The sequence below is a fragment of the Phycodurus eques genome, chromosome 2, assembly GCF_024500275.1.
Source record: "Phycodurus eques isolate BA_2022a chromosome 2, UOR_Pequ_1.1, whole genome shotgun sequence".
NCBI classification, from domain to species: Eukaryota; Metazoa; Chordata; class Actinopteri; order Syngnathiformes; family Syngnathidae; genus Phycodurus; species Phycodurus eques.
In genome coordinates this window covers 39,822,054-39,834,891 of record NC_084526.1, presented here as the reverse complement: position 1 = coordinate 39,834,891, position 12,838 = coordinate 39,822,054, and the positions used below count along the sequence as shown (strand labels likewise).

Sequence of the window (12,838 nt, the reverse complement as noted above, 5' to 3'; positions counted from 1 at the left end):
AAGATTATCTTATGAGGACAGTCCCATTGTGGGTTCTATTGCTTCAATTTTGGTAAGTGAGCAGACTCGAGATGAAGGATAACGTGACTCTCGGGTTACTCCCGACGTTCCCAGTCTGCTGTTTAAGGAGTTCTCTGAGGTGCATTGAGGAGGTGAGTGCTGATACTGGAATGAATAAAGCAGTGATTCCAGTTTGTTGTACTTCTGCAAACACACTCAAACAGACAAACACGCACAGAGAGGTGTTAGTGGACAAAAAAAAAAAAAGGGCATGTGATTGATTCTTCACAAGTTGGATTGTAAGACGCGCAACAAGACGCGCCGCGCTTTGTGTGTCAGCGTCGTCGTAACAGACGTCGAAAGTCAGGAATGGATCAAAGATTATAGGGCTCCAAACCCAACCCGGAGTTGTCCGACCAAAGGGCGTTCCGATCAGGAAGCCTGGGCGTTCCTAATGAGATGGTGACCTCCAGTGAGGAAGTGGTGACAGAGGGAGGAGAAATGCAGTGTACGAGGACTATTCTCAGAAACTACAAACTTCTCCCTTACGGTGCGCAATGCTGAGCCAGAACAAGATTTTTTTTTTTCAGTTGGTTGTGCAAAAATCTTCAACATTCTCCGGCTACATTCACACTCTTTACTCCAGCCGCAGCGGGTCTCCTCCACAGTTGCTACCGAACCTCATGCTACTTCCCTGCGTTCGAGCGTCCCTCAATGGACAGTTTGACCTCCTGGGGGATAAACGAGGGTCGGATGTGTCCAGAGCTGCTGATCTGAGGACACGCCCCATGCTCTCCCTTCATACTGTATCTTTGGAGGCCAGGAGAGGACCAGCGTCTCTGAGAAGCGCCCAGCACGGCCCCCATGGCGGCACCCGCGAAGGCGGAGGCGTCCGTGTGCAAGTGGTAGCCGCTCTGACTCCTGGGGTGCTCGCCTGAGGTCCAACTCGGTCTCATGTGGGGCTCGGGGTGGTGTGTGGCTTCTTCCCTGTCCGTCGTGTCTTCTTCGGCCTCCCTCGGCCTGTCTCTGTGCACGCGCTCTGTCCTGAAATGAACCTGAGGACGCGGTTGCTGCGGGGCAGGCGGCCCCATGAGCTGGTGAGCGTGTTCGGTGCTTTTGCTCACCGTCTTGGCCACGTTCTGCTGTTGAGGGTGATGGTGTTGTGCGGCTTTCTGCTGTGATGGTTGCTGCTGCAGCGTGATGGACACGCACACGTCCCCGACTTGGATCTGATGGCAGGGCAAGCCATAGAGCTGCGCGGTGTGCTCCGGGCTGTAGGATGACCAGCCTTGGCCGAACACAAAAAAGGGGTGCTCCGGCGGCACGTCGATGGTCACTTTGCTCTGCTGCTCCCCCACTGTAAAGTGCAGCGTCACCAGGCCAGGCCTCTGCTGGCTGGCGCGGATGTCCACCACCATGCTGGAGTCGATCTTCAGCCCGCCGCTCAGCTCGGCGCTGCGCACAAAGTCCTGAGTTTGCAGGTCCTCCACACGCTTCAGCTCCCCTGTGGCCAGCTGGATGATGGCGCCCTTCATGAAGTGCGACGGGTTGCCGGGGGCCGGGCCGGGGACGGTGCAGGATGCTAAGGCCTGGGTCACCTCAGCGGGAGGCTGCGGCTGCTGCTGCTGCTGGGGTACGACCGGCTCGCCCCCAGCCCTCTCGGGGAGGCAAGCTCTGGCTGAAGGATCTGAGGCTTTAAAGGGGGGCTTGGGAGAGCCGTCATTAGCCTGTGCTGGGTAGTGTTGCTGAGGCTGCGTGTGATACTCCACAGGGATTAGCACAGGCTGCCCGTTGGATAGCATGACAGCGTGGGCCGGCTGACCCACTTGTTGCTGCGGCTGCAGTCCGCTCACTCTGGGCTCACCATAGTTCACAGGTTGGGCAACGAACGCGGCACGGCCAGAAGCGAGAGCCAGGTTCTCTCCGTGGATGTCTCTGGCTTTCTGGACAGTCTGAGACAGATTCAAAGGGGCGAAGGAGACCTCTTTACGCACTCCGCTGACACCTTGGCTGGAGGAGGAAGCCAAACTGCCAACCACCTGTTGCACCTGGAACAATAGGCATGTTTAAATAAACATGTGATTTTGCAAAAAGATATTAAAATCATATACAACATTTTCAGGAAAAAATATGTCTTAAAAGTAGGGCTGGAGCTATCGAATATTTTTAGAATCAAGTATTCTACCAATTATGCGGATCGATTGATCAAGTAATCGGATGAAAATTGATTTTGCATTATTAAACACAATAACATGAGTTGCAGGTATTATTTTTGTCCACTTGCCGTCACCACCCTCCCATTTTATTTTAGCATCTGTGACTTAGAGTGTGTATGGCTTTAAAAGGCGCTGCCTGGCCAGGTGAGTGACGTGGGTGTCAGCGAATGACATTGTCGAGTTGGCCGGCTGTTAACTGGCCGCCATCACGGCAACTTATTGAAAATGAAGTCTGAGACATAATTGAGGAGCATTGTTTCAGATGACACCTGTGTCAACAACTCACCTCCAGGTCACTGTCTGGAGTGCTGCGGTGCCCGGGTGAGCTCAGCCGGCGTTTCTGGTTGGGCTCGTGCGCTGCAGGGATGGCCGTTACCTGCTGCACTCGTGCATTCCTGCCGGGGTAGGAGGAGTCCAACGCGAGCTCCCTGGCCCCCTGGCCCTTGTCCCCTCCATTTATCTCTGGCTCCTTTTCCTGATGCATGTTGTGGGTGTCCCTGGAGGCAGGAGCTCTGGCAGCACCCTGAGGGTGATAGAAGAGCGGCATCCCCCGCGAGCTGAGCTCTGTGGCGGACATGACTCCCACAGTACTGAGGTGCTGCTGGGCGACCTGCTCTGAAGGCAGCATCAGCGGTACGGCGCTGGATGCGGAAACTTTGGCAAAGGTATGAGCGGCTACCTGAGCCTGAGGAGGTGGGGAGACCACCCCTTCTTGTATGACAGATGGGTAAGGGACGAGGTGGGGCACAGCGTGGGCCTGAGGGATGGTCCCAGAGGGGGAGATTAGCGAACCGGGGACAAAGCCGGGAGGTAAAGCGTACGGTACTGCCGCATACGGGGAGCTGACGAACTGGAGGGAGGAATGAGGGACCTGCGCGTAGCCCAAAGGAGGATAAGGAAGGCCCGGATGCTGCAAGAGGGGCGAGTGTACAGTGTAGGCTGGAGAGATGTGGCTTAAGACTGGGTGAGGACTGGTGGGCGAGTATGTAACAGACGGTAGAGCCACTTTATAAAGCATACTGTACTGGTCTACTGGAACTGCTGATATGCCCTCAGAAGTGTCCATGCCGTAGTGAAGTCCCGCCTGAGCTCGCAGCCACTCCCCAGATGGAGGGCCTCCCTGAGAGTCACTGTTGGCCACACAGTTCTGGATGGAGCCCGCTTCATCTTCTCCAACAATGCTACCTCCACCGCTGGCAGCCGCTCCTCCTCCTCGTTCTCTTTCTACGGCAGACCCCGCTCCTGGTGTCCCTGCAGCGCTGCCACAATTGCTAACAGGGAGGTCCCTCTTCTTAGGAGGCAGGCACTCCTGGTTGCGCTCCTGAGCCGGTTTCATCGCGACGCTGGGACCAACAAAGTGAATTCACTGCACGCCACAGGAGCGGACACTTGCAAGCCAGTCGGGGCGGGCAGGCACCAGCTCTGAAATCGCCCAGTTGACTTCCGCTGACAGCTCTCCTGAGGACAAGACAAAACAGACATGAGCGGGAGAACAAAGTAATCTCTTTTCTTGGGCTACGTTTTCAAAATAGCCGTCTCAGATAACTTTATTAAATTTAGGGGTTGGTATGAATCATACACAGGCAGTAAAAGATGATGCTGCCACAAATGACGTCACTGTTACAGCACTGGCACCTCTGTTTATCCTCAAAGACTAAGATAATAATCTTGCACTATATCTGCACTGTTGCATGTACAATAAAGTATATTTTGCTTTTCTAAGTCATTACTATAACAAATTTTGGTAAGACAATACCTACAACTGCTCAATATGTTCCGGTAATACTAGCTGTTTGTTTGCTGTTGTTTTTTTGCAGATGTTTAATAATATATGCCTGTCTAAGTGTTGTTTCTGTTCAAATATCCATTGCTTCAAGGGTTATAACACCGCAGCAAGCACGCTCCATAATGCGCCACACATTTTCAATGGGAGACAGGTCTGGACTGCAGGCAGGCCAGTCTAGTATCCGCACTCTTTTACTACGAAGTCACGCTGCCGTAACACGTGCAGAATGTGGTTTGGCATTGTCTTGCTGAAATAAGCAAGTATGCCTATGAAAAAGACATTGCTTAGATGGCAGCATAGGTTTCTTCAAAACCTGTATGTACCGTTCAGCATTAATGGTGCCTTCACAGATGTGCAAGTTAGCCATGCCATTGGCACTAACACAGCCCCATACCATCACAGATGTTGGCTTTTGAACTTTGCGTCCATAACAGACCGGATGGTTCTTGTCCTCCCTCAAGACATCCACAATTTCCAAAAAAAATTTGAAATGTGGCGGCACGCTGGACAACTGGTTAGAGCGCCTGCCTCACAGTTCTGAGGGCCGGGGTTCAATGCCCGGCCCCGCCTGTGTGGAGTTTGCATGTTCTCCGGGCACTCCGGTTTCCTCCCACATCCCAAAAACATGCACGCTAGGTTAATTGACGACTCTAAATTGCCCGTAGGTGTGAATGTGAGTGTGAATGGTTGTTTGTTTGTATGTGCCCTGCGATTGGCTGGCAACCAGTTCAGGGTGTATCCCGCCTCCTGCCTGATGATAGCTGGGATAGGCTCCAGCACTCCCGCGACCCTAGTGAGGAGAAGCGGCTCAGAAAATGGATGGAGTTTGAAATGTGGACTCGTCGGACCACAGAACACTTTTCCACTTTGCATCAGTCCATCTTAGATGACCCAGAGAAGCCGCTGGCGTTTCTGTGTGTTGTCGATAAATGGCTTTTGCTTTGCATAGTAGACTTTCAGGTTGCACTTACAGATGTAGTGCCGAACTGTATTTACTGACATTGGTTTTCTGCCGTGTTCCTGAGCCCATGCATTGATATCCTTTACACATTGATGTTGGTTTTTGATGCAGTGCCGCCTGAGGGATCGAAGGTCACGGGCATTCAATGTTTGTTTTCGGCCTTGCCGCTTACAAGCAGTGATTTCTCCAGATTCTCTGAACCATTTTGATGATATTATGGACCGTAGATGATGAAATCCCTAAATTCCTTCCAATTGTACGTTGAGGAACATTGTCCTTAAACTGTTTGACTATTTTCTCATGCACTTGTTCACAAAGAGGTGAACCTCGCCCCATCTTTGCTTGTGAATGACTGAGCAATTCAGGGAAGCTCCTTTTATACTCAATCATGGTACCCACCTATTCCCAATTAGCCTGTTCACCTGTGGGATGTTCCAAACAGGTGATTGAGAAAATTGAGGAATGCTCATCAGTCTTTTTTGCCACCTGTCCCAGCTTTTTTGGACAGTGTTGCAGCCATAAAATTCGAAGTTAATGATTATTTGCTAAAAACAACAAAGTTTTATCAGTTTGAACATTAAATATCTTGTCTTTGTAGTGTATTCAATTAAATATAGGTCGAACATGATTTGCAAATCATTGTATTCTGTTTTTATTCATGTTTAACACAACGTTCCAACTTCATTGGAATTGGCGTTGTAGTATATATAGTACTTTGTCTACACTGGCTATCCAGCGAATTTGGTCTCCACTTCTGTGTCTGATAATGGTCACACCAAGACAAGGTGGTGTATCGATTTTGGCGATGACAAAAGTGCAATTAGTTATTCACCAATTGTTCCAAAACTGACCGATGATATTGGAAATGACAGCCAGTTTCTGTTTCTTGTGCAAAAAAAAAAATCAATAAAGAGAACTTGTCAGTGAAATATGGACCATCTGGACATTTCTTCTTTTCCTTTCGGCTTGTCCCTCTAAGGGTCGTCCTTTTCCATGTAAGCCTATCTCCTGCATCCTCCCCTCAAACATCAACTGCCCTCATGTCGTCCCTCACGACATCCATCAACATTCCTCTACCTCTCTTGCCTGGCAGCTCCATCCTCATCATCCTTCTACCAATATACTCACCATTTCTCCTCTGGACGTGTCCAAACCATCGAAGTCTGCTCTTTCTAACTTTGTCTCCAAAACATCGAACCTTGGCTGTCCCTCTGATGAGCTCATTTTTAATTTTAGCCAACCTGGTCACTCCGAGTGCGAACCTCAACATCTTCATTTCGACCTTGCTTCCTGTTGTCTCTTCAGTGCCACTGTCTCTAATCCGTACATCATGGCTGGCCTCACCACTGTTTTATAAACTTTGCCCTTCATCCTAGCAGAGACGCTTCTGTCACATAACACACCTGACAGCTTCCTCCACCCGTTCCAACCTCCTTGGACACGTTTCTTCACTTCCTGACCACACTCACCATGGCTCTGGACGGTTGACCCCAAGTATTTAAAGTCCTCCACCCTTGCCATCTCTTCTCCCTGTAGCCTCACTCTTTGCTCACCACCCCTCTCATTCATGCACATATATTCTGTCTTACTTCGGCTAATCTTCATTCCTCTGCTTTCCGGTGCATGCCTCCATCTTCCTAACTGTTCCTCCACCTGCTCCCTCCTTTCACTGCAGATCACCATGTCATCTGCAAACATCATGGTCCACGGGATTCCAGTCTAACCTCATCTGTCAGTCTATCCATCACCACTGCAAATAGGAAGGGGCTCAGGGCTGATCCCTGATCCAGTCCCATCTCCACCTTAAATTCATCTGTCACACCTACAGCACACCTCACCGCTGTTCTGCTGCCCTCGTACATGTCCTGTATTATTCTAACATACTTCTCTGCCACGCCAGACCTCCGCATGCAGTACCACGGTTCCTCTCTGGGTATTCTGTCATAGGCTTTCTCGGGATCTACAAAGACACAACGTAGCTCCTTCTGACCTTCTCTTTACTTTTCCATCAACATCCTCAAGGCAAATAATGCATCTGTGGTACTCTTTCTAGGCATGAAACCATACTGTTGCTCGCAAATACTCACTTCTGTCCTGAGTCTAGCCTCCACTACTCTTTCCCATAACTTCATTGTGTGGCTCATCAACTTTATTCCTCTATAAGCAGCTCTGCACATCACCCTTGTTCTTAAAAATGGGCACCAGAACACTTTTCCTCCATTCCTCAGGAATCTTCTCACACACTAGAATTCTATTGAACAAGCTGGTCAAAAACTCCACAGCCACCTCTTCTAAATGCTTCCATACCTCCACAGGAATGTCATCAGGATCAACTGCCTTTCCATTTTTCATCCGCTTTAATGCCTTTCTAACTTCCCCCTTACTAATCATTGCCACTTCCTGGTCCACCACACTTGCCTCTTCTACTCTCCCTTCTCTCTCATTTTCCTCATTCATCGACTCCTCGAAGTATTCCTTCCATCTGTCCAGCACACTACTGGCACCAGTCAACATATCTCCTTCTCTCCTTTCCTGCCAGAAGATACACCAAGTACTCTCCTGCCTGCCTCTCTGATCACCTTGGCTGCAGTGGTCCAGTCTTCTGGAAGCTCCTCCTGTCCACCGAGAGCCTGTTTCACCTCTTCCCGAAAAGCTGCACAACACTCGTCCTGTCTCAGCTTCCACCATATGGTTCTCTGCTCTGCTTTTGTCTTCCTAATCTTCCTCCCCACCACCAGTGTCATTTTACACACCACCATCCTATGCTGTCGAGCCACACTCTCCCCTACCACTAAAGGTCGGTAACTATAGGTCCTTTAATGTTATTTTGCCAGTAATTTCCCTAACATTGCATGCATGTGGTTCAATTAAAATTAAAAGGTCTGCCTGGAATACTACGCTCACTTTTACGAACAATATTCTTATCTATCACATGCGATATTTAGCATGCGTTAACAGTACATAAATGTCCAATTCTCAACATGTACTGTAACAGCGGTGTGGGTTTTTAACTGGCCAGGTACAATTGTTGATCTGCACACTATTCGTACTTCTGCTTGGCATTCCACTGCTTAAGAACATTGAGTTCACATTTTGCTCTTTACAGATGGCGCACACAAAAACGATTATCTTGTCTAATCTGGTATGTTCATCAACAACATTTGGTATTTAACGTTTTAGTCCATCACGAGTGCACTCACGCTCACAGATGTCTTCGTTTTCCAGCACAAAATAAGACTCAGGCCCAAATAAATTTGGAAAAGGTGGCTGTCCTGTGTGGAGATCGTATATTCACCATGTTCTTGCACGGGTTTCGTTGGGTACTGTGGGTTCCTCCCACATTCCAAAAACATCCATGTTATGCTCATTGAAGACTCAAAATTGTTTAATCTGAATGTGTTTAATAATCACTTGTCTGAGGTTTTTTTTTCTTTGCTTGTTTTTAGGATGGCGTTTGTACTGCTCGTGACATTAAAGCAGCACTTCACTACTACTACAAATAGCACGCAGATATAAACTAGTGCAAAGTTTTGTCTCATTTCACTGCCAGCCTTCCCAGATAACATGGATATTTGACCTATAAAGCCGTCAATGGCAGTGAATGTGTTAACATGTAGTTGTCCAACTAGAATGCCAAAGTTGTCCTACTAGTGAGGACAAAGAGTTTACTAGAATATGGACCTTAAATTGGATATCAAGGATATAGAATAAATACATACAGTTGTCAATTACTATACGGTTTTGCGTCAATAGTAACTTTAGATGTCCTACTACTGTGAAAGTTGTCCTACTAGCGAGTACAAAGAATGTACGAGTGCATGGACTTTCAGCTGAATATCAAGGGTTTGATCATTTATTTGGGGGAAGAACAAAAAACGTACTTGTAAGACACAGTCGTTCCACTAGTGTGCCCTAATGGTTCTACTTGTCTTACTAGTGAGGGCCAAGAGCGCACTCATACATGGAACTTAAGTTGGACATCAAGGATATCAACTATATGCTCAAACAGCTGTCCATATTTTTAGAATTGCATGGTGCACAGCTTTGACTCATTAGTAACATGTAGTAGTCCTACTAGTAAGAAAAAATACTGTACTAGTAGCTACATGGAACTTAAGATGGATATGAGGAGAGCAGATAAAGCCTCAAATGGCTTTCCTTAAAGCTGTTTCAGCATTTATTGTAAACATTTTTACGAGTAAGTCATTCTACTGATGCACCATAGTCGTTCTACTAGTGTGCTGAATTGTCGTACTCATGAGGACAGCGTGTACTAGTACATGGCCCTTATAATCGAATAATTGCTCAAACAGCTTTCCATAAAACTGCCTGTCACTATGACATTTGGGCAGAGCATTTTGGTACTACTACTAGTGTCCAGTAGGCTACTAGTCCGTGGCTCATACCCATAGTTTGGTCTCGTCGTGCTACTAAACAACCCAGTGGTTTGGTGAAGTTCAATTACGTACGAGCTGTTCAAACAGCTTTCCATATGTTTACACTTGCAATTGCATCAGGTTCCTCAACACATCTGATTTACTACAACACAGGGGAAGCAAATTACTGAATATTTCCTTGCGTTTGATTTATGACCACATCACAAATTCAATATCTCATACTTGCATGAGGAGTTCGCCTTCGTTGGCTCGGGTCAGAAAACATGACGTATTTCAAAGTACACTTACAAAACGACAGTGACATTTTCCAGCGCGATTGAGCATAGCTGCATCATTTTCAACGAGGATGTCATCGTGAGCTAACGAGCAGCGGAACCGTGGGAAGTGTACAGCTCAAGTCATGAGTTTGGTCGATTATCTGGGGGGGGGGGGGAGAGAGAAAAGAAACGGGATTCCAACTACACATTCGATGGGCTTCCTGCTTCTGACTTGGAAAACCGTGAGCCAAAAAGTCACTTTAACTCCGTTACACAGCGCAAACACTGTATACTGTTAACTCCTAGTGGATACGGCTAACGAATACTTTATGCTCTACTTTACATGCCTTATTTGAATATGAACGGAGCGTTTTGGTGTTTGAAAAGTGGACTTCGCAAGCGTGTTAATTTATTATTCTTGTCGTGTTCCACAGGACAGAGGTTCCGGCTAGCTAGCTGCTCGGCTAACACTGTTAGCTCCCTCAACTCCACTCCTGCTCGACTCCTATCTCTCCACAAAACCGCACGCCAACGCGTACTTTGTTCGTAGTCGACACAGCTTGTTAACGCGGACTTACCTCCAATTGTCATCGCGGAAAGACTATGCTTGAGGGTGGGTGCAATTGAGGAGATAAGATGGAGCTATATGTGGACCCCAAAAAAAAAAAAAAAAAAAAAAAAAAATCAAGGCTCACAAGTCGAGCCCATCGCCAAGGCCAGCGGAGGCGCTCGCCGATGACGTCACCGGTTAATTCAATCGCCTTGTTACTTTCACGCACGAGCAACTCACTATTTTGGGGTTGATTCCATTGTGCAGCGCCGCTGCTCCGACATAATTACAGTCCACATTTGGGTAAGACGTGTTACGGATGACGCATATGACGTCACGTTGACCGTCCATAGCTTGCTATCAGTTTCCTAAGTGTGAACAGCTGTTATGCAAATGCGAAGGTCGTTCTTAGATGAGCTAATAAATAAATAAAACAATTTGAAAAATGTGACGTGTATGTGAAGTAGTTGATTATGGGGACCCTAAAAGTTCAATTTGTTCCGTGACCACGTTTGGAACTCAAAACACTCATTATCTCAAATCATCTTTGCCTGTTAAAATGAATTGAAGTGCCATTAATCCGTTCTGCTCCTCCCCCCAAAAAATTGTTTTGTGTTTTTAATCAGCAAAATAGCCCAGCAAAATAGCCCTCTATAATATTTTACTTTATAAAACATACAGTAATGACATAGACAAATAAAATTGAACCGTTTTTGCCCCAATTTTTGCTTCAATTCAATGGACATGTGCTGCTCCTTTTGGTGCATGCACCTTGGCCACCTGGGGGCATTACGATACATGCATACAGATGTACATGGAGTTTTCAATTAACCTACCATACATGTTTTTGGAATGTGGGAGGAAACCGGAGAAAACCCACACAGGCACGGGGAGAACATGCAAACTCCACATAGGAGAGATTAGATTTGAACCCGGATCCTCAGAATTGTGAGGCAGATGTGCTAACCGTCCACCGTGTATATTATAATATTGTTAAATAAAGATTGGGAGAAAAAAAATGTCATTGGCCCGTCTCAGGCGTTTTGCATTGTTTGTTAACATTAAGATAAGCAGACTTAAATCTATGTGGTTGATTTAAATACACATTGGCTAATTCTCTGTTTCATGTTTGACAGTAAACTTCAACTGTGAGTGGGAATAGCTTGCAGTTTCTTTTTTTTTTTTAGTTCACTATCTGTCAAACTCCTGCTATCGAAAATCTTTGCTCACAGCAATACAAAATAAAAAGAGTCAAACTGGTAATCAGTACCCAAGAAGTAGCTTTTATTTTCAAAAAGGTTGGTGACCCCTCCTCTATTATCCCAGTGTTTGAAAGTCTTCTTATGACTTTATTAGGTTTCTCAGTGAGACCCTGATAAACGCAGTGAGCTTTTTTTTTTTAGGTGCCGTGGCTGCCTTGTGATAAACTGAGTCAGAGGTGTTCAAATTCAATCTGCTTTGTCCAAGTACAGTACTGTAGTGCACATATATCAGCACATGGGCTCAGGAACACTTCAGAAAATCAATGTCAGTAAATACAGTTCGGCGCTACATCCCTAAGTGCGACTTGAAACTCTACTATGCAAATCTAAGATGGACTGATGCAAAGTGGAAAATTGTTCTGTGGTCCGACGTGTCCACATTTCAAATTGTTTTTGGAAATTGTGGACGTCGTGTCATCCGGACCAAAGAAGAAAAGAATCATCCGGACAGTTATGGACGCAAAGTTCTAAAGCCAGCATCTGTGATAGTATGGGGCTGTGTTAGTGGCATGGATAAAGTACACATCTGTGAAGGCACCATTAATGCTGAAAGGTACATATAGGTTTTGGAGAAACATATGCTGCCATCCAAGCAACGTCTTTTTCATGGACGCCCCTGCTTATTTCGGCAAGACAATCCCAAACCACATTCTGCACGTGTTACAACACACCTGCCTCTCTGATCACCTTGGCAGGCTTCGTAGTAAAAGAGTGCAGGTACTAGACTGGCCTGCCTGCAGTCCAGACCTGTCTCCCATTGAAAATGTGTGCCGCATTATGAAGCGTAAAATACAACAACGGCGACCCCGGACTGTTGAACAGCTGAAGCTGTACTTCAAGCAAGAATGGGAAAGAATTCCACCTACAAAGCTTCAACAATTAGTGTCCTCAGTTCCCAAATGTTTATTGAATGTTGTTAAAAGAAAGGTGATATAACACAGTGGTAAAAGTGAGCCTGTCCCAGCTTTTTTGGTACATGTTGCAGCCATAAAATTCTAAGTTAATGATTATTTGCTAAAAATAAAGTTTCTTAGTTTGAACATTAAATATCTTGTCCTTGTAGTGTATTCAATTAAATATAGGTTGAACATAATTTGCAAATCATTGTATTCTGTTTTTATTTAACACAACATCCCAACTTCATTGGAATTGGGATTGTATATAGTTGACCATTTGGGTCAAAACAATGTCATGTAGTTTGAGATCACGTGAGTGAAACTTCCTATCACCCACACACACACTACTTTGTTCATGTAGTGTATTTTATTAATAAATGGATTCCCTAGCTACCAATCAAGCTATCAAGTGAAACTTCATAAGTCAGCAGCTTGTGGTGAAAAAAATGACACAGAAAGGCACCTCAGTTGAAAATATAATGTATTGATTAGTTACTGGTACATGTTTGAGCC

General features: G+C 46.3%; 1 protein-coding gene across 2 annotated transcripts; it reads right to left on the bottom strand.

Moving 5' to 3' along the window:
* Window positions 1-273: 273 nt before the first annotated feature.
* atxn1l (ataxin 1-like) lies at window positions 274-10,480 on the bottom strand. Of its 2 annotated transcripts, none has more exons than XM_061670651.1 (3): window positions 10,408-10,480; window positions 2,503-3,674; window positions 274-2,048 (listed from the first exon to the last, which is right to left on the bottom strand). In XM_061670651.1, the coding sequence occupies exons 2-3, from the start codon at window positions 3,550-3,552 to the stop codon at window positions 687-689; spliced, it is 2,412 nt and encodes an 803-aa protein (XP_061526635.1). In that variant the 5' UTR covers window positions 3,553-3,674; window positions 10,408-10,480; the 3' UTR covers window positions 274-686. The 2 variants fall into 2 exon arrangements, with proteins under 2 accessions (XP_061526635.1, XP_061526634.1); XM_061670650.1 differs by lacking the exon at window positions 10,408-10,480 and adding an exon at window positions 10,196-10,294.
* Between the last annotated feature and the right edge of the window lie 2,358 nt (window positions 10,481-12,838).

What these genes read in the sequence shown, in the direction of transcription:
- atxn1l (XM_061670651.1), bottom strand. Translation starts at nt 3,552, where the DNA reads ATGAAACCGGCTCAGGAGCGCAACCAGGAGTGCCTGCCTCCTAAGAAG. An exon ending in CTCCAGACAGTGACCTGGAG is followed by an intron (nt 2,049 to 2,502) that starts GTGAGTTGTTGA and finishes CTATTGTTCCAG; the next exon opens with GTGCAACAGGTGGTTGGCAG.